Here is a 27,815-nt window from a genome sequence, read left to right on the forward strand (position 1 = left end):
GGAGCAGGCAAATCTCTTGGTCGGGGACAGAAGGCTGAGGTAGTTTACCAGGGCAGAAACGAGGAAGGAAGGTCGGGGACAGGCAGGGTCGAAACCAGGAGATCCGAGGATAAGTGCTGGAGAGTCTTGCATTTGCAGAGAGAACAATCTGGCACTGAGTGGGCTGAGACCGGGACTTAAATACTGGCAGCAGGTAATGAGAAACAGGTGATTTGTGTTGGCTTAATGAGGAGAGTGTGGTTCAGGTAAACGAAGGGGAGTGGAAATGTAGTGGGCTGAGAGGCTGAGCAGATGTGGCAGGTGATAACTGTGACAATTGGTCTGCAAAATCTGCACCAAAATAAAGTTTGTGGTCCTGTGAAGCCAAATGAGTGCTAAGGTCTGAGTCTGTGAGGAGATGTCTCTTATTTGTGTTATAGACGTCTGAGAGCCCGTGCTCAGTGTTGTCTGCTGTCTGTGTCTCAGAGTGAAGATGAATGAGGACGCGTTCGAGGTCCCGGAGAGGACCGAGTACCGCCACCTGGTCCAGGAGGAGGGGGAGGAGGAGCCGCAGTTTGTGCGTCACAGACACTACATCAGCCCTCTGCTGGTGCTCTCCAGACGCGGCATCTTCATCATCTGCCTCGGCGTGCTCGGTCTGCTCTCGCTCGCCAACTACCTGGGCGACGTCGCGCAGACGCTGCCGCCTGGCCTCGCACAGGTGACCACGGACTGCGGAGAGTTTCGAGGAAGACACGTGAGTTTGGAGAGCAGATCACCACGAGGGCAAAGTAGTTCAAATTGAAATCCAGTGAATTGGAATAATTGTTTCCACAGCAGGATTTAGTATTTCTTCTCCTCCAGACGTATTTAACTTTTGAATCCCTCTCTTGCAGAAAGATGGAGCGTACTCCTTCAAAGGAATGCGCTACGCTGCTCCGCCCGTCGGTGACCTGCGTTGGGCCCCGCCAGCTGATCCAGAGTGCAGGAGCGAGCTGGCAGACGCGGGGGAATTCGGCAGCTCGTGCGCTCAGGCAAGACCTATGACGAGCACGGGGAAGGAGATGGGTCAGGAGGACTGTCTCTTCATCAACGTGTGGACGCCCTCGCTGCAGCCGGAGGCCAAGCTGCCCGTCGTGGTGTGGATTCACGGAGGATACCTGATGATGCTCAGTGGAGGAGAGCAGGGATACTCGCCCACAGAGAAGCTCTCCGCAGACACCGGGATAGTTTACGTCAGCTTCAACTACAGACTCAACGCCTTCGGGTTCCTGGCGCTGGAGCTCCTGAGAGAAGGTTCTCCAAAGAATAACTCAGGTCAGTCTGAACACGGTCAAAGTTTGAGGTGGAGTTGTGTCTTTTATAGGCTCTGGAGCTCCTCCTATTCAGGCAGCAGGGAGTAACATCACCAGACTTCCACCAGATCAGTGTTCGGCCCGTCTCTGATCCGCTGGAGTCATGTGACCGAGGTTTCCCCGCAGTAATCACTGAATCAAGGATTCTCCTCCTCCTCCTCTCCTCATCCATGTTGTCTTTCTGGTCCTCTGAAAACCTCTGACCTGTTGACTCCAGGCCTGGCTCCGCTCATCATGACTTTGGTTTGTTGTTGTAGTTAAGTGAAATACGATCTGGTGATAACACAGAGTGTTTTATTCTGAAAATTAACCGGATGTTTCCATTTTGTTTTGGTGAAACCTGACTTCCTGTCCCGCTCCATCTGCTCTGTTGAGATTGATGCGTCGTGCTCCGGCATCCGGCAAAACTAGAAGCCTTGTGTATCTGATCCGGAGCCCTCCGGATCATAGACGCAGCCGGATCGCAACGGAGCGGATCCAGTGGAAGTTAACACTTTGGCCAAGGTTACATGATGTTCTCCTTCGCATTTACACAGAAATAGTAATTCCGAATTGAGGTTTACATGGAAAACACGTTTATCGTCTTTATTCAATTCCTCTTAAGGTCTGGGGGTTGGGAAGGGTTCTGATTGGACAGGGGCTGACAAGTCCCTCGATTAACTTGAACGCTACAGCTTTAAAAAGGTCCAAATTTTGATGCTTCTGTCCATCAACTGTTTTCATGATATCCATTTCTTCAAAGGCTCCTATTAAATTAATAGTCTCGGCTTGAGTCCAACGCTTGCTTCGGGCGGCCATCCTGGAATATGTGCGTCATCGCGACAGGACAATGGAACGAGCATGCTCAGAACGAGCGAAATGAATTTAAAGCGGAATGAACGTATACATGATCGAGGAATTATTCAATTCAGATTTAAAATCAGAATAAAGCAGACACTTACTTCAGATTTAAAGGTGACATATCATGCAAAATGGACTTTTTAATGGTTCTCTCCCTGAAATCTGTGTCCCTGTCTACAAACCCCCTGAAAAGTAAAAGAATCCATTCTGCCCCTGTTCTGATTTCTCCACCTTTCTGTAAATGTGTGCTGAAACCAGCCGTTTCAGTTTTCAGTGTTTTTCATACGTCACAACGCCATCCGGTCTGTAACAGGAAGTCAGAGCTCGGAGCTTGTTCAGCCCATAGACTGTATAAAATACAACTCAACCCCTCCTCTGTTTTTCATTCCCTGCACACATGTGTGCTAACAAGGAGCTTAGGAGGGAGGCATGCTAGTTGTAGGCTGTCTTAATAAACACAAAGGTCGCTTTGACTCCCCACGTCTGCAGATTTGAAGATCTAGTGGATGATTTTTATTTATCATGGATAAGTGCTAGCGCTAGTTAGCATAGCCACATAGCTACATGTTCGTAGCTGTGTACCAAGACACACATCTACATACTGACAAATAAAACAACAAGAAACACTAAATCTGTGACCAATGGTTCAGAAAGGTCCTGCTGCAGGCGCCTCTCCGTCAGGATCAGATTCTGGATCAGATTCAGAGGGTTGAAGTAACGCGGGTCTGTGAGCAGCCGTGTATATTCAGCCAACATGTAAACATTAGATCAACGTGCTGGACAGCCGAGGAGGCCACACCCACTTCCTGAGGGGGCGTGGTCAGAGAGCTCATTCCCATTTAAAGGCACAGACACAGAAAACAGCCTGTTCTGAGCAGGGCTGAAAAAGAGGGGTTTACAGGCAGACCAGAATCTGATTTCAAAGAGTTTTTATGAGCAATAAACTTTAAAGACATGTTTTGGGGACCTCTTAGACCAATATATGTTGATGAAAAAGAGCAGAATATGTCACCTTTAAGTTTAATTCAGAATGGTCATTTTCATTCAGAATTAGGTGTTCACAAGGTCATTTTAAATCCTTTTAAAGAGGATTTAATTTTTATTCTGAATTAAAGAGGAATTAAAAGTCTCATGTAAACGTAGCCATTGACTAGAATAGAAACCTATCAGATCGGGTGCTGTGACGGATCGGAGACGGACCGGACCCGGATCTGATGGAATTTGACTGATGCTAACAGCTCATCTCCACATTCAGACACGAAACAAGAGCAAGCTGCACTGAGCTGCAAAACGTTATGGGTGTTTTTGCTCTTGAATATCATTAATGAACGATCTTTGTGGACTTGACTTTGAGATCGAGCAGATAGCGAGGATAAATGATGCACAATTCTTCGTGCTACCGGCGACACTACGTCCTGATTCTAGACCACAAACTGTTTGTTAGAGGCTCAAAGAGTGAGCCTCTGAAAAGTCACTAATTACCTTACCTTTAATACGGTGTGGATTTGGTGCCAGCAGAGGTCAGAGAGCAGCTTTTATCCTGATACAATGAGACTTAAATTAAGAGCAGTGAAATGATTCTGCAGTTTTTCACATGCTGGTTAAAAAAGTTTGAGGAAGTGTTTCGTTGTTTTGCAGCCTTCGAAGTCTTATAATGTTTTCTATCAGAGTTTGAAAGGACTCATAATGTGCACTGGAGTTCTTTCTTACAAGCTCTTTACCCATTAAGCAGAAGATTTAAATATTTATAGTGTTTGCATTGTGCTCCCGGTCTGATTGATTGCAGAGAAGTCTCTACCTCTCCATCAAGAAGTGAATTCTTAATGAACGTTAATGCAGGATGGATCACAGGAGCTGATTCCTGAGCCTCTCCTCCGGGATCATGTTTGGATCCTCACTCTCTGTTGGACTTGAATTAGCGTGTTGTGAGTCAGGCTGTGTAATTAGTGTTACATAACGATGAAACGCCTCGCCCTGCGCCCTTGACGTGTGATGACCTGTTATATCAGAGAGCCTGCATGACACGGTGGCGTGACGACACGAGGCGCGCGAGTCCTCTTCGTGATCCCGGAGCCTCTTTTCTAATTCTGAATCCTCCTGATTGCACGGCCCACTTCCTCGCTCCCTCGGCTTGAAAAGAGTTAAATTTAGTCCACGCTGCCAGGAGCTGGTTCTGTTTCTGACCGTGGAAGTGGGACACCGGGAACAAGGTCACGTAAAAGCAGGTTCAGGTTGATAATCAAGCCCCCCCCCCCTTCTCTTTTTGCTACAGGGAACTATGGCTTCATGGACCAGATCGCAGCTCTGAAGTGGGTCCAGAGGAACATCCACGTGTTTGGAGGAGATCCTGGGAAAGTCACCATTCTTGGACAGAGCGCAGGTATGAGGGCGGGTCAGCTCTACCTCTTAGTTTAGCTTCTTTTAACAAACTTCAACCAAAACTCTTCTTACACTCTGTTTGGATATTTGTTGATGCTTTACTGAAAGTATATTTAACACCCTTATGTTTGAAAATGCATCTAACGACTCTTACAGGATCATTTATTCCTGAACTCCTCCCTCTGAAGGTTTGTCGTAACATGTATCGTTACTGACTCAGTGCTCGATGAAACGCTTGCCCTGATTCGTCTGCAGGTGGGACGTCAGTCCGCGTCCTCATGATGTCACCTCTGGCGAAGGGTCTCTTCCACGGGGCGGTGGACGTGAGCGGCTCGTACGTCAGGAACAGCACACTGGAACAGGCCGAGTCCGACAACCTGGTGTTTCTGAGGAAGACGGGCTGCAAAGACCTGACCTGCCTCAGAGGACTGCCCATCAAACGGATCCTGGAGGTACTGAACTTCTCAGACTTCTTTAGAATCTCTCCGAAGCTTCTCTGAAGTTTCTGAGTGTTTGCCTTGTTTCTTACAAGTCTCTCTTTTAAACATTTCTCTTATCTCAACTTTGCATCAAAATGTGCCAATAAAGTTTCTCTAATCTAATCTAATCTAATCTAGTCTAGTCTAGTCTAATCTGATCTGATCTGATCTGATCTAATCTAATCTAATCTAATCTAATCTAATCTAGTCTAGTCTAATCTAATCTAATCTAGTCTAGTCTAGTCTAATCTAGTCTAATCTAGTCTAGTCTAATCTAGTCTAATCTAATCTAGTCTAGTCTAATCTAGTCTAATCTAACCTAATCTAGTCTAGTCTAATCTAATCTAATCTAGTCTAATCTAATCTAATCTAATCTAGTCTAGTCTAATCTAGTCTAATCTAATCTAATCTAGTCTAATCTAGTCTAGTCTAATCTAGTCTAATCTAGTCTAGTCTAATCTAATCTAATCTAATCTAATCTAGTCTAGTCTAGTCTAATCTAGTCTAATCTAATCTAGTCTAATCTAATCTGATCTAGTCTAGTCTAGTCTAATCTAATCTAATCTAATCTAATCTAATCTAATCTAATCTAGTGTAGTCTAGTCTAATCTAGTCTAGTCTAGTCTAGTCTAGTCTAATCTAGTCTAGTCTAGTCTAGTCTAGTCTAGTCTAATCTAGTCTAGTCTAATCTAGTCTAGTCTAATCTAGTCTAATCTAGTCTAGTCTAATCTAGCTCTCCAGCCCACAAATTAAACAATCTAGTCACTATTATGCCTCTAAAAACATACAGTTATCTAAATTTAATTACATGGTGCATTTTTTAAATACTTCTCAGTTTTAAAACTTGCTTTGGACAAACATTTTGTGGACTTTGAAAATGGGTCTTACTTACTAAAGTTCTCTCAACCAGAGTGCAGCAAAAATCCCAAAACATTAGATCTCAGGATTTAAAGGGTGAGGTCTCTCGTTAGATTCTCAACTGTGTTCATGAAACCTTGAGTTCAGCATTTGGCTGGTTTTCTGGAACCAGAAGTGACCCACATGTGGAGAGAGAGAGTCCAGAGAGGAGCTAGGTGTTAGTCAGAAGAAAGGCAACAACTATCCTGACTCATTTGAACTAGTCTGCAATTAAATAGATAAATATGATAAACACTGTATGGAGAGTGCTTGATCCTGCTTCTTGGATGGATACTTGATGCCGTAAATCACACATGAAGACATGTTGTTAGTCCAAGTTCTACTTAAAATAACACAAACAACCCAGAGTTTAAAGGTGACATATCATGCAAAATTGACTTTTTAATGGTGTTTTACCTGAAATATGTGTCCCTGGCATGTCTACAAACCCCCCGAGAATGAAAAAAATCCATTCTGCCCCTGTTCTGATTTCTCCACCTTTCTGTAAATGTGTGTGAAACGAGCCGTTTCAGACTTCAGTGTTTTTGTTACGTAACAACAATATCCGGTCTGTCACGGAGTCAGAGCTCGGAGCTTGTTCAGCCCATAGACTGTATAAAATAATACAGAATCCCCCCTCCGTTTTTCATTACCTGCACAAATGTGTGCTAACAAGGTGCTTAGGAGGGAGGCATGCTAGTTGTAGGCTGTCTTAATAAACACAAAGGTCGGTTTTACTCCCCACGTCTGCAGATTTGAAGATCTAGTGGATGATTTTTATTTATCATTGATAAGTGCTAGCGCTAGTTAGCATAGCCACATAGCTACATGTTCATAGCTGTAGCTGTAGCTGTAGCTGTAGCTGTAGCTGTGTACCAAGACACACGTCGACATACTGACAAATAAAACAACAAGAAACACTAAATCTGTGACCAATGGTTCAGAAAGGTCCTGCTACAGGCGCCTCTCCGTCAGGATCAGATTCAGAGGGTTGAAGTAACGCGATCTCTGAGCAGTCGTGTATATTCAGCCAACATGTAAACATTAGATCAACGTGCTGGAGAGCCGAGGCCACACCCACTTCCTGAGGGGGCGTGGTCAGAGGGAAAACAGACTGTTCTGAGGAGGACTGAAGAAGAGGACTTTTCAGGCATGCCAAAATCTGATTTCAAAGTGTTTTTTTGAGCATAAACTTTAAAGACATGTTTTGGGGACCTCTTAGACCAATATATGTTGATGAAAAAAGCGTGATATGTCACCTTTAAGGTCAGTGACTGAACCGTGTCTGTTGTCTGATTTTAACAGACCATAAGTTACATCGTTTTCCTCAAGCTCTTAAGTTTCTCATAACTTTTTGTTTTGTTTTTCCTGGAGTTTGTTTTAAGTTTAACATTTCCTGAAGTTCGTCTTCATTTCTTCAGATTGTCTCGAGTTCCTCTTAACACATCTGCAGCTTCAGACTCAGATCTTTGCAGAAGGATCGTTTCTGTGCAGTTTAAAGAAATTTAGCAGCTTAAAAAAAAAATCCCATACAGTAGTTATTCTCTTTAATGTGTCCTTTAATATTTGATGCATTCATAAAATATTCACTTTTAGCTCATTTTTTACGATAAACTGAGACATTTTAATACTTCTTCTAATTTGTTCTTTCCTCCCGCTTAAATATAAATGTCACACTCAGGTATTAAAGCACCTGAATGTTTCAGTTTTACTGTCACAGGTAATGAGGAGCGTGGACTCCAGACCTAATGGAAAGATTCTTTTGGCTGACGTCTGCAGTCATAACTCCACACAGCTTCACTCAGAGAGCCGGTGGAGATTAATACATAAAAATTAATCTGCAATAAGGGAAAACATTGGAGACAGAGTCTCCGTTCAACACGTCTCTGCAGAGCCTCGGGATGAACTGTGAATAATACGTTTAATGGTAAAAAGGATGAAAAGTGAACTTTTATAAGTGCAGCAATCTTCACACTTTACACGGCTGTTACATTTTTAAAATGTCACATTTCTGCAGCCGACTCTCAGGATCACTCAGAGTTATTTTGCTCCTTTTTTTTATTCAGATTATTTTGTCGATCACTGGACTTATTTTTCCTGCTTCACGGTGCAAACTAAGAGAGAGGTTTCATCTTCCAGCTGAAGCTGTTTCCTGTTGTTTTTTGAGTTCCTCTATCCGCCTACACGAGCTCATGTTTCTCCTGTAAGATGAGCCTTCATCAGAGTTTCTGTGAGCATCAAAATATATCCAGATCACTTCATTTTAAGAAAGGATCTGCCTTTTTGTCAGAGCCAGAGTCTGGTTCGCATTGCCGGCAGTAAGTGGAATTTGTTCTCAGTTGGGGGTTTGACTCCGCCAGGGCTGCCCTTTGTCACCGGTTCTGTTCAGAACTTTTATGGACAGAATTTCTAGGCTCAGCCAAGTGGTGGAGGGTGTCCGGTTCGCTGGCCTTGGGATTCCGTCTCTGCTCTTTGCAGATGATGTCGTCCTATTGGCTTCATCGAGCAGTGACCTCCGGCTCGCACTGGGACGGTTTGCAGCTGAGTGTGAAGCAGCGGGGATGAGGATCAGCGCCCCCAAGTCTGAGGCCATGGTGCTCAGTCGGAAAAGGGTGGCTTGCCCTCTCCGGGTCGGAGAGGAGTCTTTAACTCAGATGGAGTCTTTAACTCAGAGAGGAGTCTTTAACTCAGATGGAGGAGTTTAAGTATCTCGGGGTCTTGTTCACGAGTGAGGGGAAGAGGGAGTGTGAGATTGACAGACGGATCGGGGCGGCCACTGCAGTGATGCGGGCGCTGTACCGGTCTGTCGTGGTGAAGAGAGAGCTGAGCCAGAAAGCAAAGCTCTTGATTTACCGGTCAATCTACGTTCCAGCCCTCACCTGTGATCACGAGCTGTGGGTAGTGACCGAAAGAACAAGATCGTGAATACAAGCAGCCGAAATGTTCTTTCTCTGCAGGGTGTCTGGGCTCAGCCTTAGAGAGAGGGTCAGGAGCTCAGACTCAAAGTGGAGCCGCTGCTCCTCTGGATTGAGAGGAGCCAGATGAGGTGGTTCGGGGATCTGGTCAGGATGACTCCCGGACGTCTCCCTGGGGAGGTGTTTCGGGCATGTCTGACTGGGAGGAGGCCACAAGGGAGACCCAGAACACGCTGGAGAGACTATGTCTCTCAGCTGGCCTGGGAGCGCCTCGGTATCCTCCCAGAAGAGCTGGTGAAGGTGGCCCGGGGAGAGGAGTGCCTGGGCTTCCCTGCTGGGGCTGCTGCTCCCCCAAACCCGGACCCGGATAAGCGGAAGAAGATGGATGGATGGATGGATGGATCTGCCTTTTTTTAACGCAAGGAACGTTTAACTCAAACATGCAACAACAAAAAGAGAGGGAGGAATTTTAAGACGGAGAAATGGTGGAGACTGCAGCTCAGTTTTTAAGGGTTCACGTTCAGACGTCCCATCACAACAAATCCCATCCAGAAATATCATAATGATAATACTAATAAAAGCACTTTTCAATACAGGCAACAAAGTGCTTCACAGTGAGTAATAAAAACAAAAAGAAGTGCAAAGCAAAATGAAGCCATGCAAGTAGAATGAAATAAAAAAATCAGAGCTAAAATGATATAAAATCACACAATAAAAGCTTTCCTGTAAAAATGTGTCTTGAGTAATGACATAACACAAGGGACTGACTCTGCAATAATCAAGGTTCAGACCATAGACTGGAGAAATAAAGGGCATAGCCACGATGAGGTCTCTTGTTAGTTTCTCGACTGTGTGCATGAAACCCTGAGTTCAGCATTTGGCTGGTTTTCTGGAACCAGAAGTGACCCAGAGAGAGAGTCCAGAGAGGAGCTAGGTGTTGGTCAGAAGAAAGGCAACAACTATCCTGATTCATTTGAACTAGTCTGCAATTAAATAGACAAATATGATAAACACTGTAAGAGCTAACAGGCCTGATATGGAGAGTGCTTGATCCTGCTTCTTGGATGGATACTTGATGCCGTAAATCACACATGAAGACATGTTGTTTGTCCAAGTTCTACTTAAAATAACACAAACAACCCAGAGTTTAAGGTCAGTGACTGAACCGTGTCTGTTGTCTGATTTTAACAGACCGTGAGTTATAGAAAAATCACCTCTGAACACTAACCATGAAAACAAACAAGCTTTAGAGACCTAAACTTGGTCTTTTACCCGGCTGAGAAACTGTGCAGGATGTTTTCACTTCTGGAGACAGCCTCAAGTGGACACTAGAGGTACTGCAGGTTTTATTGCACTTCATAGAAGCTTCATTTTTCAGCACACAATGTTGCAGCTCGTCTAAACCCAGCTCAAAAGGCTGTATGTGGATTCTAGGTTATGCAGATTTTACTAAGTAACAGTAGACTCAGGGTTATCATGACTTTATTGATAATATTTCGGGGCTTTTATTCCTTTATTTAGAGAGGATAGGACAGTGGATAGAGCAGGAAGCAGAAAAACAGAGAGGGGAGTGACATGAAGGGAAAGGTGCTTCAGGTTGGAGGTGAATCCTGGCTTCCCTGCTAGGAGTTAGTCCTTTTACTTTAACTTTTACTGAAAGGATACGTATGTAAGAAGTAAAACTTGAGCAAAAAGGAGGAAGTTCAGAAGTGAATAAAGTATCAGTAAGAGGACGAGAAATAAAAGAATCTTAAATTCACTTTGTCAGCTGATTAAAACTTAGAGGAGAAGTTTGTAGCGCCATATTTCTCTCTACACTCCATGTTAATTATTCAACCTGCAGTATTTCTTATTAATGTAGACTTAAACAAACTATAAGAACTGCTTTAGGAGAGAATGACACATTAAATGACTCCATATTTGAATGGGGGATAAATACAGGGAGGGTTTTAAGTATTTATAATAATAATAAATAGATATGTTGGGAAGTTTCTTACTAATGTCATCATGAAATAAACCTCATCCAGTGTAAGATGAAAAAGAGAGGGTTAGAAACATCCAGTTACTGCCCTGTCCCTCTCCTGTTTCTCACGTCTCTTTTCTAAAGAAGAAGAAGAAGAAGAAGAAGAAGAAGAAACAAATTAAACATTTATTTTAAAGCCTTTCCGTCCCCGTGGCATCAGAAGCCGTCTAGACACAACACATAAACTGAAACGACTCTATCAAGGAGGCGACGTTCAAACGAGTCACCGGGCTGAGGAAGATCAAAGTTTATATTTACTCATCCTCAGTAAGAAGGCCGATTTTATTCTTTATGTTTTATTATTTTAATTTTATTCGTTTACTGTTTTATTTCCTCGCTTTAGTTTTTATCTTTGTGTTTTATTCAGTTTCTGATATTTACAGACCTCTCATCCCTTAGTGTATAGATTTCATATCCCCATCCTTTAATCCTCTGTCGCCCTGTGTTTTCACACAAACGCACACAAACGCTGAATTCTGAGGGAGGAATAAAAACATCAGTGTCTCTAATCCTCTTTCATAGACCTCCATTCAACAAACAAACATTGTAGACGTAGTTTTCTTCTCCTCTTGAGGACAGACCTGACAAAGCTTGACTTTTGACTTTTGACTAATCTGCATCATGATGTTGTTATTTCAGCAAACTGAAGACCTGAGATGATGGTGTTTATCTTGCAGACATATCTGGAGGGGGGACTCTCTCTTCACTTTTGCACGTGGACACTTCTCAAGTCCCTGACTGAGCCGTAAGTGATGCTTTGAGTCCAGCTTTGAATCTCCTCCGCTCTGCCCTCGCAGGCCGTCCCGTGGGAGGAGTATCCGTCCTGGTCAATAGATCTATCAGACCTCCCCGTCAGAGGAATCTTCGCCGGTCAGATCGTCGTGACGGACGGATACGTCCTGGAAGGTAACCCTTTCGAGGTGTGGGAGAAGAAAGGAGACTACAATGACGTCCCCTTTGTGATCGGGACGACGGAGCAGGAAGCCGACGTCAGGTGAGAGCTCGCTCGTTCAGGTTTAACTCCGTCAGCTGTTCATGTCAGACTTTACTCAGGGATCTGTGCCTCTCTGCAGTCCTCACTCTCCGAACATCACCATGTGGACGTGGGGGGACTACCACTGGTTTGTGAGAGGTAAGAGCTGCTGATGGTTGTTAAAATCCACAACACCAGGTTTTAGACTTTGGACTTTAGGCTAGTATGACACGTCACCTGCAGTCACGCCTCTCTGCTGCACACAGAAAATCTTCAGACCTTCTCTGAGAGTCTTCCCAATGACGTGTTGGACCTATATCCAAGCTCCCAACCCTGCCCCACCACAGACCGCTGTCCAGAGAGGGCTTACACCACCATGGTGTCCGACGTCAGGAGCACCTGTCCCAACAACGACCTGGCCTGGAGGGCTGCAGGTAAACCCGTGAACAACTTACACTGTGACGTTTTTAAATGTGCTGCACCTAAATTCATCCACCCGTCTCCCTAAGTAACAGTTTTTAATTTAAGATCAAACTTCTAGTTTGATAAGTTGTTCTGACAGTAGATGCCCTGAAGTGTTTTAGATAAGACTAAGGACAGCATAGCATCTTCTCAAGGTGGTAAAAAGTGATGTTTACATTGAATTCAACCTTGTTTTAAGATGCCGTAGTTGAAGCTATAAATCAGCTTTTCATATTTCTGTGCTTCCAGTGCAGCCGGCAGATGTTTGAGTCCAGATTTCCTCTCCCTCGCTGGTCATTATTCACATGTTATTTTAATATATAGTATATATGAAGACAGGTGTCTGAACGGATATAGATATTAAGTTATGAAGATTATTAAGAAGCTAAATTGTCCTCAGATAAGCTGTCACTTCCTCTCCTCTGCCTCCCTGCAGTGTTTCAGCTCATCAGCTCATCAGAGCACATAACCAGTTATCTTATTCTGAAGGAGAGATCTGTGGGCGCTCCTCTGTGAGTTTGCTCTGCGGTGTATTTGTGCTTCATGCAGGTTTTTGTGCCTGTGGGGTCTGTTAAACTCGCTCAGCGGTGCAGCTCTGAGTCAACTGACATTTAGCTGTAGAGAGAGGAAACCGCAGGGCATCCTGGGTAATTTTTTTTACTCCACGGTTCGTTGGATTCTTTTATTTTCATGCAGCCAGTTTTTCCTCTGCTGCAGACTAACGACCGGTCTGGGACGATGATGCATAAGTGAGTTTGAGAGCTTGTGCAGAAATCATTTACCGGTCAATCAGGATCAAATCAAAGTGTTCTCAGTTTTATGAGTGATTGAGAAAGTTTTACAAACAGTGTGACTCAGATATCCAGACAACTCAGCAGAGCAACATAAAAACACTGATGATGTTTGATGTTTTCTTCAGTACAGCCACTAAACTCTCGTTTCATAGCGGCCCTCCACAGCCCCGTGTATCGATACGTGGTGACGTACACGCCGTCAGGACCCGTGACCTCGTTCAGCGACCTGCTGCCGTTCCCCAGCCGCTTCTCCTTCCACTCTCTGGACATCTTGGCGTTCTTTGGAGGGCTGGAGGACGCTTTGGGGAAACCTCTCTCTGACGAAGACAGGAAGTTCCAGGATCTCATCACACGCCACTTCGTCAACTTTGCCAAAACAGGTGAGGACACTTCCTGTCAACTTGTTTGAGTTAGCTGAAGACTTTAGAAATGAAAGATGTAGGCACCATGACGGCATGCATTGTTTTTTCTTACTGTTTGTCGGTCTCAAGCTGTCAAGAGGTGCATTTCTACCAAGAGTCCCAGGGTCTTTTAGCCCCCAGAACTACTTTACCCAGAACTCAAAGGTTCCTGGTCCCCCATTGTTGTCTGCATTTCAACCGCGAGCTGAAGTCCTGGGTAGATTGTGTAAATCAGGCCAGTGACGTATGGAGAAAAAAAAAGTAAATGCACTACACCACCAGACCAGTAGAGGGCAGTAAAACAAAGAGGAATGCCATTCATCACAGATGACACCATAGAAGCAGACGGACAGGCAGGTATCATTATGAGCAATACAAGGCGCCCCTAGCAGGGGCTTTTTAGGGGGAGATTATCTACCCCTGAACTAAATTTAGACCCTGGGTCCACCATTCAAAACGCACGTAGTTCAGAGGTAAAGTTCCTCCTGTTAACTTAGGTAAAGGTATAAATCACATAAACACTGTGCTCCTCGTCGCCCTCTGCTGGCCTTCAGGAAGAATTCAGCTGAAAGTCTCTTGAGTCTTCTCCTCATATCACGTCTGTGGCTGCGTCTAATGATTGACGACACTCCTCCTCTGTGTTTCAGGTAAGATGGAGAGCGAGTGGCCAGAATACCCATCAGCCATTGCTGTCCTGACGGACAGCCTGTCTGTGCACCAGAACTACTCGGACGCTCGGTGTCAGCTGTGGAAGTCTAACGGCCTGTACGACTACGCCTGGATGGACTGACGGCACACTGAAGACGGACGGACCGCGTTTCTCTGAACACTCCATCAGTGTGCATCAAGGTTTAAATCACTGCTCAGGCAGACAAACACGGGTTCAACACTCCAGCTTTAATCCTGCAGCTCAAATCCACGTGACTCACTGTACGTGTGAAAGTTGAACATTCAGTATATTTGAAGTGTGGATTGATTTCTCTGTAGTTTAAATCTGCTGTTATGAAGAAAGGAGAACGTCCACGTCTGAATATAGCCTCTCTCATTTACTCTAACGTCCACTGGAGGGCGTCTACGTCTAAAGGCTGATTTATACTTCTGCGTCGAATCGACGGCGTAGCTGACGTGCACCTCCTCCAAAATGTAACTACGCGTAGAGCCGACACGGACCGCAGGCTTTACAAGCCTTAAGACTCAAGCCCTTTTCTTATTGCAAGTTTGACACAATGTTTAAAACCCTGGAACATCTCTCCTCCAGTATGAACGTCTCAGATGTTTAATGGTGGGATGGAGTTTGACCGCTGTGAGACATTAGAAAGAGGCGTGGCACTTCAACTGTTATACTTTTTTATTCTTGTTGTTGAATCAGATCAGCTTTTTTCACATGTTTATAACAAACCTCTACCTCTCTCTCTCTCTCTCTCTCTCTCTCTCTCTCTCTCTCTCTCTCTCTCTCTCTCTCTCTCTCTCTCTCTCTCTCTCTCTCTCTCCACCATGATTGTTTTTGAACCACTCATAAGCTCTGATTCTTTACGCTGTGTTAACAGCTTGATTTTTTACCGCGGCTGCTTTGATGTAATCACTCTTTTTACACTCAATAAATTGAAACCACTTGAACCGTTTCAGTTTCATTTTTATTTAAAGTAGTCTGTGATGTTGTTTTCTGCTTCAGGTGAGCTTTCAGACAAAACTAAATCACTGATATCTGAAAACCTGAGACGTATGTAACGATCATTTTCTTGCAGATTTAAAATCTCTTTGGGAAACATTCGACACACCACCCTTTATAATACTTACAAATAAGGACCTGGGTCTTCAAGAAGAGTCTAGCTCCCCAGAGAGCATGTTCAGGACGACCAAATCCCCAGTCAACATTTCTTCAATACTATCAAAAACTATTATTATTTAATGTTGTCTAAAAAAAAATAATTGCATGAGGTAAAGATTAGGTAGGATACTTGTATTGATCCCCATTGGGGGAAAATTATTTTGTTAACAGCTTGTGTATGTACACTTCCTACTTTAGCATGGATAAGTTAGGTTATTGCACAGAGAACAATTGCAGCGTGAGTGTAGCAACAAGACAAAAGACAACAGTATGGCATTCCTGGGGGGGACAACCCAGAACATGTCTTAAATGATCCTGCATGAACCGCCTCACCTTAAATATATTACACTTCTTACAAGTGAAAGGTCAAGGCTGAAGTCTGTTCATTTAAAGGGGCATGAAGAGGTGGTTCAGTTCCTTCATCTGCACAGGTTTGGAGACATTTTTACCTTTACTGAGAGACAGGACATGTGGGGAGCAGAGCGGGGGGGACATGCAGCAAACGGTTGAGGTTTGGAGTCGAACCAGAGGCCGCTGCAACAAGGACTGCAGCCTCTGTATATGGAGCTTACACTTAACATATGGTGTCACATGTTTTTTCTAAACAGTTGAATATATCAAAAACTGTCTGGATTTGTTAAAAAAATATGGTTAAATATGTTTTATGACCTGGAAATGTAAGGTTAAACAAACTACACACAACACATCTCTGTAGACATACAGAACAAAATGTAAGAATGGTTTATTCTCTTGTAAAAATGCTATTTGTACTGTTATCATTTTGACATCGTGTCTGACTCCTTCCTTCTGGCTGTGCTTATAAGAATTAAAATCACAACATAGCAATGGTAAATCCTGTTGCTGAAAGTTTTGTTTTCTTAGTTATGTCATAAAAAATGCATCAATATTAATTTTAGTCTGTTTCCTAACCGGCAAAAAAAAATCCTCAGAGGAGCCTTAAGTTTGTGTAATTCATGGCTTTCTTAAAATGTGAAATAAAATGTAATAAATGATATTTTCTCCTCATGTTTGGCACTAACACTCTGATATTTTACTAGAATACATTGCACAGGGAGTATTTGTACACTTTTATGAACATTAAGGTCTTAAAAATGTTTTGTTTTTTTTATTCTATATGAAGTTAAATCATAAAGTTCCTCCTGTAGCTGCTGTGTGGAGCCTCCCTCTCTCCCTGCAGTACCCCGTGTGTCCAGCAGATGGCGGCAGCACAGCGTGCTGCTGAGTGTGTCTCGGGTTACAGCTGCAAATCCTGAAGCTCCTGTGTCTTTAAGGCTGGATCTCACACACACACACACACACACACACACATATTTAAAATTTACAAGATTCATTATATATATACTTTCAAAAACATGTTTATCCGTCTATAGGGGAAATAAAAAGAAAAGAAATGTGCCACACCTCATCAAAAAAAAAAACACTTTAAAGCTCCTGTAAGTTTATGTTGATTTTGGCGCCCCCTGTCAACAAACTAGTACAGTAGTGGTTTACAAAAAAAACAAAAAACCCACCCTTGCTTTTTTTTAACACATATACCCATAAAATCTCCAATAGAAAATGTAAAAAAAAAAAAAGTCTGTTTTGCTTAATAAGCTAAACTGACACCTACCCCCAGCCAGCAGTTTCAGACATTTACAAATAACTACATATGAATCAGTGTTGTCGCTGATGGTGTTGTTTGCTTTTTTAGTTCATAAAAAGACAACAATATTAGTTTGAGCTTGTTTCGTGATCAAACAAAATGTTCTTACAGGAGCTTTAAAATGTTAAAAACACACTAAACGCACATTATATGCACCTGAAAATATTTTAAATAAAAAACTAACAGATATTCAACCCGACCACAACCTGGCCATCTTTGGATGCTCTGCAGAGACTTTCAAGTGGTCATATGATATGCAGACTGCTTTGCACTTGGGGATGGTGGTTGCTAAAAAACTTATTCTCCTTACATGGAAGTCCACCTCACCACCCTGTTTCTTGCACTGGCTTAAGGACATGCTATATGTTTTACAAATGGAAAAGCTGCGTTTGCACAAACCCAACACACAGAGTAAATTTGAGAAAGTTTGGGGACCTTTTTTGGCACAATGTCACATTGACCCGTCAATATAGGAGGGAATTGGTGAGCCCTTAAACCTCTTTCCACCAACTATTCATGTCGCCTTACCTTATTGCTGAGTTGTTACTTTAGTGATAAAAATTATGAAACACTATTTATGTATCTCTGTGAACTGGCAGCACTGTTTTTGTTTTGTTCTTCTTTGGTTGTTTTTGTTTATTTTCTCTCTGCTAATACTTATCAGTACCATACTCTTTGTTTGTTTACTTAGGTGTTTCACTTTGTATTGTATGGTGCTCTGTTTACGACATACTTCACTTTGTAAAAACGAAAAACTATAAATAAAATATTGAAAAAAAAAACAAAAAAACTAACAGATATTAATTTCAAAAACAACTTAAAAAAAATATTGTTAAATACTTTAAATTAGTATTATTTAAAAATAATTCAGATAATTTATACATATACTATATTTATCCCTCTATTTTTTGATCATATTATCAGGGTAAATCACGGTCTGCCTCTTAAGCGTACTGTCTCTTTAAATGTAGAAAAAAGGACAGGATAACCGTTAGGACATGCGCAGTTCGCCTACAAGAAAAAAAAGGACATGATAACCGTTAGGACATGCGCAGTTCGCCTACAGGAAAATAAATGCGTCAACTTTTGTGTTTTGGAGTTTTCCTCGTCTGTGTTTTTTTGTGTTGACAGGTGAAGGTGAGTGATTAAAGCTCTTTGTTGGATTTGTTTCAGAGTTACATGAAGAGTCAGAATATTTGGGGACAAAAAAATGAGGAGTTAGAGGAAGTTTCTGTCTTAGAAAGGAAACAGCAGGAGAGAACCTGGAGGTTGTTTGTTGATAGTTTTTTGTCAGTTTTCCGTTAAAAACAAACTCAAAGTGAGAGTTTAATGAACGTTTGACTGATAAAGATTTAAATTAATGTTTAAATTAACAAAAGACTTCAGATTCACCAGCTTTAGACAATAACGGTATTAATATTCTCTTATATCCGCCTATTGTTCTTCGTGCTTACCTTCCTCTCTCTCTCTCTCTATGTGTGTGTGTGCGCGCGCGCGTGTGTGTAGTCCCCTTGTAAACAATATCAGAGGTATGTAGATTCTTGTTTTTCTAAATTAAAGCACACAAACTTCAGACTTTAAGACTCAGTCCTGCACTCAAACCTGATATAATAAACAGATTTATTCATAGCAGCATGTTCTTTGTGTATTATGCAAATTAAAAATATAAAAAGTGCAGTGACTGTTTCCTCTAGGTCCATTTTTACTTTGATTTAATATACTTCTTAGAAACATTACTGCAGCATCAATGTGTTGCATTTTAATGCTGTTGATAATAAAGGTTGTCTGTTTATTTCAGAATTTAAAGCCTTAGTGAGTAACTTTGTTTCTGTTGATTTTGGCGCCCCTAGTGGACAAAGTGAGAACTCTTTTTTTTTTTAAAGTTATATTTTTGGCCTTTTTGCCTTTATTTGAAACGACAGCTGGAGAGAGACAGGAAATATGGGGAGTAGAGAGTGGGGGAAGACATGCAGGAAATGGTCGACCGGGCGGGAATCGAACTGGCGACCCCTGCGAAGAGGACTGTAGCCTCTGTACGTGGGGCGCTTAGACCGCTAGGCCACCAGCGCCCCAAAGTGAGAACTCTTATCTGTTTAATACACAGTTATTTTAATATTGGATATTAAAGCTCCTGTGTGGAGTTTTCAGCCTGTCATGAAACAGTCTGAAATTCACAGAGACACCTCTTTGTGGCCTATAAAAGCTGATAAGCTTATTTTATAAGATGCTCAAAGTGATTTAATGTGTCTTCATTTAGCCGGTCTGCAGAAACTAAGCCTACCTATATGAGCATGTGTCTGTGTTTCCTGTGCTGTTATGAATTAACCTGCTGCTACTGATGCTTTTGATAATTACCTTCTGGAAGACATCTCACGCCCCCCCCATTTGTGTCTCGCACCCCCCAGAGAGTCCCGACCCACACCTTGGGAACCCCTGGTCTAGAGCAGCCCTATTCAATTAGCGGCCTGCAGGCCACATGCGGCCCGAAACCAACTGTAATGTAAAATTTAAAGAAGCAGTATTTCAGGATAGGTTTAGTTTAAGAGTTTAAATGAGTGCTAAAGGAAACACATGTCTCATATTTGTGCTCAGTGTTGTCTGCTGTCTGTGTCTCAGAGTGAAGATGAATGAGGACGCCTTCGAGGTCCCAGAGAGGACCGAGTACCGCTACCTGGTCCAGGAGGAGGGGGAGGAGGAGCCGCAGTTTGTGCGTCACAGACATTACATCAGCCCTCTGCTGGTGCTCTCCAGACGCTGCATCTTCATCATCTGCCTCGGCGTGCTCGGTCTGCTCTCGCTCGCCGCCTACCTGGGCTACATCGCGCAGACGCTGCCTCCTGGCCTCGCACAGGTGACCACGGACTGCGGAGAGTTCCGAGGAAGACACGTGAGTTTGGAAAGCAGATCACCACGAGGGCAAAGTAGTTCAAATTGAAATCCAGTGAATTGGAATAATTGTTTCCACAGCAGGATTTAGTATTTCTTCTCCTCCAGACATATTTAACTTTTGAATCCCTCTCTTGCAGAAAGATGGAGCGTACTCCTTCAAAGGAATGCGCTACGCCGCTCCGCCCGTCGGTGACCTGCGTTGGGCCCCGCCAGCTGATCCAGAGTGCAGGAGCAGGCTGGCAGACGCGGGACGATTCGGCAGCTCGTGCGCTCAGGCGAGGCCTCTGACGAGCACGGGGAAGGAGATGGGTCAGGAGGACTGTCTCTTCATCAACGTGTGGACGCCCTCGCTGCAGCCGGAGGCCAAGCTGCCCGTCGTGGTGTGGATTCACGGAGGAGGCCTGATGATTTTCAGTGGAGGAGAGCAGGGATACTCGCCCACAGAGAAGCTCTCTGCAGACACCGGGATAGTTTACGTCAGCTTCAACTACAGACTCAACGCCTTCGGGTTCCTGGCACTGGAGCTCCTGAGAGAAGGTTCTCCAAAGAATAACTCAGGTCAGTCTGAACACGGTCAAAGTCTGAGGTGGTGTGGTGTCTTTTATAGGCTCTGGAGCTCCTCCTATTCAGGCAGCAGGGAATATATCACCAGACTTCCACCAGATCAGTGTTCGGCCCGTCTCTGATCCGCTGTGTTTCGCTGGAGTCATGTGACCAAGCTTTCCCCGCAGTAATCACTGAATCAAGGATTCTCCTCCTCCTCTCCTCATCCATGTTGTCTTTCTGGTCCTCTGAAAACCTCTGACCTGTTGACTCCAGGCCTGGCTCCGCTCATCATGACTTTGGTTTGTTGTTGTAGTTAAGTGAAATACGATCTGGTGATAACACAGAGTGTTTTATTCTGAAAATTAACCGGATGTTTTCATTTTGTTTTGGTGAAACCTGACTTCCTGTCCCGCTCCATCTGCTCTGTTGAGATTGATGCATCGTGCTCCGGCATCCGGCAAAACTGGAAACCTTGCATCTCTGATCCGGAGGGCTCCGACCAACCGGAACGCAACCGAAGCGGATCCAGTGGAAGTTAACACATTGACTAGAATAGAAACCTATCAGATCTGGTGCTGTGACGGATCGGAGACGGACCGGACACGGCTCTCCACATTAATGAATGATCTTTGTGGACTGGACTTTGAAATGGTGCACAATTCTTCATGCTATTGGCGACACTTAGTCCTGATTCCAAATCACAAACTGTTTGTTAGAGGCTCAAACTGGGTTTCTGGAAAGGTGACAAAATTAATCTCCTTTTAAAAGTCACTATTTGTGCTACTTCACCTTTAATACGGTGTGGATTTGGTGCCAGCTGAGGTCAGAGAGCAGCTTTCATCCTGATACAATGAGACTTAAATTAAGAGCAGTGAAATGATTCTGCAGTTTTTCACATGCTGGTTAAAAAGTTTGAGGAAGTGTTTCGTTGTTTTGCAGCCTTCGAAGTCTTCTAATGTTTTCTATCAGAGTTTGAAAGGACTCATAATGTGCACTGCAGCTCTTTCTTACAAGCTCTTTACCCATTAAGCAGAAGATTTAAATATTTATAGTGTTTGCATTGTGCTCCCGGTCTGATTGATTGCAGAGAAGTCTCTACCTCTCCATCAAGAAGTGAATTCTTAATGAATGTTAATGCAGGATGGATCACAGGAGCTGATTCCTGAGCCTCTCCTCCATGATCATGTTTGGATCCTCACTCTCTGTTGGACTTGAATTAGCGTGTTGTGAGTCAGGCTGTGTAATTAGTGTTACATAACGATGAAACGCCTCGCCCTGCGCCCTTGACGTGTGATGACCTGTTAAATCAGAGAGCCTGCATGACACTGTGGCGTGACGACACGAGGCGCGGGAGTCCTCTTCGTGATCCCGGAGCCTCTTTTCTAATTCTGAATCCTCCTGATTGCACGGCCCACTTCCTCGCTCCCTCGGCTTGAAAAGAGTTAAATTTAGTCCACGCTGCCAGGAGCTGGTTCTGTTTCTGACCGTGGAAGTGGGACACCGGGAACAAGGTCACGTAAAAGCAGGTTCAGGTTGATAATCAAGCCCCCCCCCCCCCCCCCCCCCCTCTTCTCTTTTTGCTACAGGGAACTATGGCTTCATGGACCAGATCGCAGCTCTGAAGTGGGTCCAGAGGAACATCCACGTGTTTGGAGGAGATCCTGGGAAAGTCACCATACTTGGACAGAGCGCAGGTATGAGGGCGGGTCAGCTCTACCTCTTAGTTTAGCTTCTTTTAACAAACTTCAACCAAAACTCTTCTTTCACTCTGTTTGGATATTTGTTGATGCTTTACTGAAAGTATATTTAACACCCTTATGTTTGAAAATGCATCTAACGACTCTTACAGGATCATTTATTCCTGAATTCCTCCCTCTGAAGGTTTGCTGTAACATGTATCGTCTGACTCAGTGTTCATTGAAATGCTTGCCCTGATTCGTCTGCAGGTGGGACATCAGTCCGCGTCCTCATGATGTCACCGCTGGCGAAGGGTCTCTTCCACGGGGCGGTGGACATGAGCGGCTCGTACGTCAGGAACAGCACACTGGAACAGGCCGAGTCCGACAACCTGGTGTTTCTGAGGAAGACGGGCTGCAAAGACCTGACCTGCCTCAGAGGACTGCCCATCAAACAGATCCTGGAGGTACTGAACTTCTCAGACTTCTTTAGAATCTCTCCGTAGCTTCTCTGAAGTTTCTGAGTGTTTGCCTTGTTTCTTTCAAGTCTCTCTTTTAAACATTTCCCTTATCTCAACTTTGCAGCAAAATGTGCCAATAAAGTTTCTCTTATCTAATCTAATCTAATCTAATCTAATCTAATCTAGTCTAGTCTAATCTAGTCTAATCTAGTCTAGTCTAGTCTAGTCTAATCTAGTCTAATCTAATCTAATTTAATCTAATTTAACCTAATCTAATCTAGTCTAGTCTAATCTAATCTAATCTACTCTACTCTACTCTAATCTAGTCTGGTCTAATCTAATCTACTCTAATCTAATCTAGTCTAAACTAGTCTAGTCTAGTCTAATCTAGTATAGTCTAATCTAGTATAGTCTAATCTAATCTAGTCTAATCTAGTCTAGTCTAGTCTAATCTAATCTAGTCTATTCTAGTCTAGTCTAGTCTAATCTGATCTAGTCTAGTCTAGTCTAATCTAATCTAGTCTATTCTAGTCTAGTCTAATCTAATCTAGTCTAGTCTAGTCTAACCTAATCTAGTCTAATCTACTCTAGTCTAGTCTAATCTAGTCTAATCTAGTCTAGTCTAGTCTAATCTAATCTAATCTAGTCTAACCTAATCTAGTCTAGTCTAATCTAGTCTAGTCTAATCTAATCTAGTCTATTCTAGTCTAGTCTAGTCTAATCTGATCTAGTCTAGTCTAGTCTAGTCTAATCTAATCTAGTCTATTCTAGTCTAGTCTAGTCTAGTCTAATCTAGTCTATTCTAGTCTAGTCTAACCTAATCTAATCTAGTCTAATCTAGTCTAGTCTAGTCTAATCTAATCTAGTCTATTCTAGTCTAGTCTAGTCTAATCTGATCTAGTCTAGTCTAGTCTAATCTAATCTAGTCTATTCTAGTCTAGTCTAGTCTAGTCTAATCTAGTCTATTCTAGTCTAGTCTAGTCTAGTCTAATCTAGTCTATTCTAGTCTAGTCTAGTCTAATCTGATCTAGTCTAGTCTAGTCTAATCTAATCTAGTCTATTCTAGTCTAGTCTAGTCTAGTCTAATCTAGTCTATTCTAGTCTAGTCTAGTCTAGTCTAATCTAGTCTATTCTAGTCTAGTCTAGTCTAGTCTAATGTAATCTAGTCTAGTCTAGTCTAGGCTAATGTAATCTAGTCTAGTTTTATGCCTCTTAAAACAAACAGTTATCTAAATGTAATTACATGATGCATTTTTTAAATATTTCTCAGTTTTAAAATTTGCTTTGGACAAACATTTTGTGGACTTTGAAAATGGATTTTACTTATTAAAGTTCTCTCAACCACAGTGCAGCAAAAATCCCAAACATTAGATCTCAGGATTTAAAGGGTGCAAACAAAACAAGGAAAGATTGTAGATAAGATGAAAAATAAGGGTTATATTTTTTCATGTCTCGCTTCGTGCATGAGGCACACTGTCTCTCACTTTCTCCTAAATTTTGAGTTTGTTTTTCTCAGACATATTTTTGCTCTAATGTTTCATAAGTCTGTCCAAAGTTTCTGCCAAGTTCCTCTGAAATGTCTCTGCATGTTTGCTTTCAGTTCCTCTTACATTTCTCCTTATGTTCACATTTTCTGTCTTTGTTTTTAAACCTCAAGTTTCCCCTCAAAGTTTTCCTCAAGCTCTTAAGTTTCTCATAACTTTCTGTTTTGTTTGTTTTCGATCCTCAGTAAGAAGGCAGATTTTATTCTTTATGTTTTATTATTTTATTTTTATTTGTTTACTGTTTTGTTTCCTCGCTTTAGTTTTTATCTTTGTGTTTTATTCAGTTTCTGATATTTACAGACCTCTAATCCCTTAGTGTATAGATTTCATATCCCCATCCTTTAATCCTCTGTCGCCCTGTGTTTTCACACAAACGCACACAAACGCTGAATTCTGAGGGAGGAATAAAAACATCAGTGTCTCTAATCCTCTTTCATAGACCTCCATTCAACAAACAAACATTGTAGACGTAGTTTTCTTCTCCTCTTGAGGACAGACCTGACAAACCTTGACTTTTGACTTTTGACTAATCTGCATCATGATGTTGTTATTTCAGCAAACTGAAGACCTGAGATGATGGTGTTTATCTTGCAGACATATCTGGAGGGGGGACTCTCTCTTCACTTTTGCACGCGGCTGCTTCTCAAGTCCCTGACTGAGCCGTAAGTGATGCTTTGAGTCCAGCTTTGAATCTCCTCCGCTCTGCCCTCGCAGGCCGCCCCGTGGGAGGAGTATCCGTCCTGGTCAATAGATCTATCAGACCTCCCCGTCAGAGGAATCTTCGCCGGTCAGATCGTCGTGACGGACGGATACGTCCTGGAAGGTAACCCTTTCGAGGTGTGGGAGAAGAAAGGAGACTACAATGACGTCCCCTTTGTGATCGGGACGACGGAGCAGGAAGCCGACGTCAGGTGAGAGCTCGCTCGTTCAGATTTAACACCGTCAGCTGTTCATGTCAGACTTTACTCAGGGATCTGTGCCTCTCTGCAGTCCTCACTCTCCAAACATCACCATGTGGACGTGGGGGGACTACCACTGGTTTGTGAGAGGTGAGAGCTGATGATGGTTGTTAAAATCCACAACACCAGGTTTTAGACTTTGGACTTTAGGCTAGTATGACACGTCACCTGCAGTCACGCCTCTCTGCTGCACACAGAAAATCTTCAGACCTTCTCTGAGAGTCTTCCCAATGACGTGTTGGACCTATATCCAAGCTCCCAACCCTGCCCCACCACAGACCGCTGTCCAGAGAGGGCTTACACCACCATGGTGTCCGACGTCAGGAGCACCTGTCCCAACAACGACCTGGCCTGGAGGGCTGCAGGTAAGCCCGGGAACAACTTACACTGTGACGTTTTTAAATGTTCTGCACCTAAATTCATCCATCCGTCTCCCTAAGTAACAGTTTTTAATTTAAGATCAAACTTCTAGTTTGATAAGTTGTTCTGACAGTAGATGCCCTGAAGTGTTTTAGATAAGACTAAGGACAGCATAGCATCTTCTCAAGGTGGTAAAAAGTGATGTTTACATTGAATTCAACCTTGTTTTAAGATGCCGTAGTTGAAGCTATAAATCAGCTTTTCATATTTCTGTGCTTCCAGTGCAGCCGGCAGATGTTTGAGTCCAGATTTCCTCTCCTTCGCTGGTCATTATTCACATGTTATTTTAATATATAGTATATATGAAGACAGGTGTCTGAACGGATATAGATATTAAGTTATGAAGATTATTAAGAAGCTAAATTGTCCTCAGATAAGCTGTCACTCCTTCCTCTCCTCTGCCTCCCTGCAGTGTTTCAGCTCATCAGCTCATCAGAGCACATAACCAGTTATCTTATTCTGAAGGAGAGATCTGTGGGCGCTCCTCTGTGAGTTTGCTCTGCGGTGTATTTGTGCTTCATGCAGGTTTTTGTGCCTGTGGGGTCTGTTAAACTCGCTCAGCGGTGCAGCTCTGAGTCAACTGACATTTAGCTGTAGAGAGAGGAAACCGCAGGGCATCCTGGGTAATTTTTTTTACTCTACGGTTCGTTGGATTCTTTTATTTTCATGCAGCCAGTTTTTCCTCTGCTGCAGACTAACGACCGGTCTGGGACGATGATGCATAAGTGAGTTTGAGAGCTTGTGCAGAAATCATTACAGGATCAAATCAAAGTGTTCTCAGTTTTATGAATGATTGAGAAAGTTTTACAAACAGTGTGACTCAGATATTCAGACAACTCAGCAGAGCAACATAAAAACACTGATGATGTTTGATGTTTTCTTCAGTACAGCCACTAAACTCTTGTTTCATAGCGGCCCTCCACAGCCCCGTGTATCGATACGTGGTGACGTACACGCCGTCAGGACCCGTGACCTCGTTCAGCGACCTGCTGCCGTTCCCCAGCCGCTTCTCCTTCCACTCTCTGGACATCTTGGCGTTCTTTGGAGGGCTGGAGGACGCTTTGGGGAAACCTCTGTCTGACGAAGACAGGAAGTTCCAGGATCTCATCACACGCCACTTCGTCAACTTTGCCAAAACAGGTGAGGACACTTCCTGTCACCTTGTTTGAGTTAGCTGAAGACTTAAGAAATGAAAGATGTAGGCACCATGACGGCATGCATTGTTTTTTCTTACTGTTTGTCGGTCTCAAGCTGTCAAGAGGTGCATTTCTACCAAGAGTCCCAGGGTCTTTTAGCCCCCAGAACTACTTTACCCAGAACTCAAAGGTTCCTGTGCCCCCATTGTTGTCTGCATTTCAACCGCGAGCTGAAGTCCTGGGTAGATTGTGTAAATCAGGCCAGTGACGTATGGAGAAAAAAAAAGTAAATGCACTACACCACCAGACCAGTAGAGGGCAGTAAAACAAAGAGGAATGCCATTCATCACAGATGACACCATAGAAGCAGACGGACAGGCAGGTATCATTATGAGCAATACAAGGCGCCCCTAGCAGGGGCTTTTTAGGGGGGAGATTATCTACCCCTGAACTAAATTTAGACCCTGGGTCCACCATTCAAAACGCACGTAGTTCAGAGGTAAAGTTCCTCCTGTTAACTTAGGTAAAGGTATAAATCACATAAACACTGTGCTCCTCGTCGCCCTCTGCTGGCCTTCAGGAAGAATCCAGCTGAAAGTCTCTTGAGTCTGCTCCTCATATCACGTCTGTGGCTGCGTCTAATGATTGACGACACTCCTCCTCTGTGTTTCAGGTAAGATGGAGAGCGAGTGGCCAGAATACCCATCAGCCATTGCTGTCCTGACGGACAGCCTGTCTGTGCACCAGAACTACTCGGACGCTCGGTGTCAGCTGTGGAAGTCTAACGGCCTGTACGACTACGCCTGGATGGACTGACGGCACACTGAAGACGGACGGACGGCGTTTCTCTGAACACTCCATCAGTGCGCATCAAGGTTTAAATCACTGCTCAGGCAGACAAACACGGGTTCAACACTCCAGCTTTAATCCTGCAGCTCAAATCCACGTGACTCACTGTACGTGTGAAAGTTGAACATTCAGTATATTTGAAGTGTGGATTGATTTCTCTGTAGTTTAAATCTGCTGTTATGAAGAAAGGAGAACGTCCACGTCTGAATATAGCTTCTCTCATTTACTCTAACGTCCACTGGAGGGCGTCTACGTCTAAAGGCTGATTTATACTTCTGCGTCGAATCGACGGCGTAGCCTACGCCGTAGGTCCGCGTAGCTCCCGTACCTACGCAGAGGCCTACGCA

General features: G+C 43.4%; 2 protein-coding genes across 5 annotated transcripts in view; both read left to right on the forward strand.

Moving 5' to 3' along the window:
* LOC117809635 (para-nitrobenzyl esterase-like) overlaps window positions 1–15,114 on the forward strand; it is an 18,318-nt gene extending 3,204 nt beyond the window's left edge. Inside the window, exons 2-10 of the mRNA XM_034679079.1 lie at window positions 466–736; window positions 876–1,296; window positions 4,447–4,554; window positions 4,809–5,005; window positions 11,665–11,861; window positions 11,941–11,999; window positions 12,107–12,274; window positions 13,249–13,476; window positions 14,145–15,114. Coding sequence (XP_034534970.1) covers window positions 473–736; window positions 876–1,296; window positions 4,447–4,554; window positions 4,809–5,005; window positions 11,665–11,861; window positions 11,941–11,999; window positions 12,107–12,274; window positions 13,249–13,476; window positions 14,145–14,287 — 1,785 coding nt within the window. The 5' untranslated portion in view covers window positions 466–472 and the 3' untranslated portion in view covers window positions 14,288–15,114. The remainder of the gene's footprint in view (window positions 1–465; window positions 737–875; window positions 1,297–4,446; window positions 4,555–4,808; window positions 5,006–11,664; window positions 11,862–11,940; window positions 12,000–12,106; window positions 12,275–13,248; window positions 13,477–14,144) is intronic.
* Window positions 15,115–18,002: 2,888 nt separating this feature from the next.
* On the forward strand, window positions 18,003–27,604 carry LOC117809645 (para-nitrobenzyl esterase-like). 4 transcript variants are annotated; one of them, XM_034679114.1, is made up of 11 exons: window positions 18,039–18,125; window positions 18,495–18,517; window positions 19,605–19,875; window positions 20,015–20,435; window positions 22,010–22,117; window positions 22,370–22,566; window positions 24,819–25,015; window positions 25,095–25,153; window positions 25,261–25,428; window positions 26,396–26,623; window positions 27,293–27,604. In XM_034679114.1, the coding sequence occupies exons 3-11, from the start codon at window positions 19,612–19,614 to the stop codon at window positions 27,433–27,435; spliced, it is 1,785 nt and encodes a 594-aa protein (XP_034535005.1). In that variant the 5' UTR covers window positions 18,039–18,125; window positions 18,495–18,517; window positions 19,605–19,611; the 3' UTR covers window positions 27,436–27,604. The 4 variants fall into 4 exon arrangements, with proteins under 4 accessions (XP_034534980.1, XP_034534989.1, XP_034535005.1 ...); XM_034679106.1 differs by lacking the exon at window positions 18,495–18,517 and adding an exon at window positions 19,394–19,483 and having other exon boundaries at window positions 18,044–18,125; window positions 19,581–19,875; XM_034679089.1 differs by lacking the exon at window positions 18,495–18,517 and having other exon boundaries at window positions 18,003–18,125.
* The last annotated feature ends 211 nt before the right edge of the window (window positions 27,605–27,815 follow it).

Source organism: Notolabrus celidotus, chromosome 3, assembly GCF_009762535.1.
Source record: "Notolabrus celidotus isolate fNotCel1 chromosome 3, fNotCel1.pri, whole genome shotgun sequence".
Taxonomy (NCBI): Eukaryota; Metazoa; Chordata; class Actinopteri; order Labriformes; family Labridae; genus Notolabrus; species Notolabrus celidotus.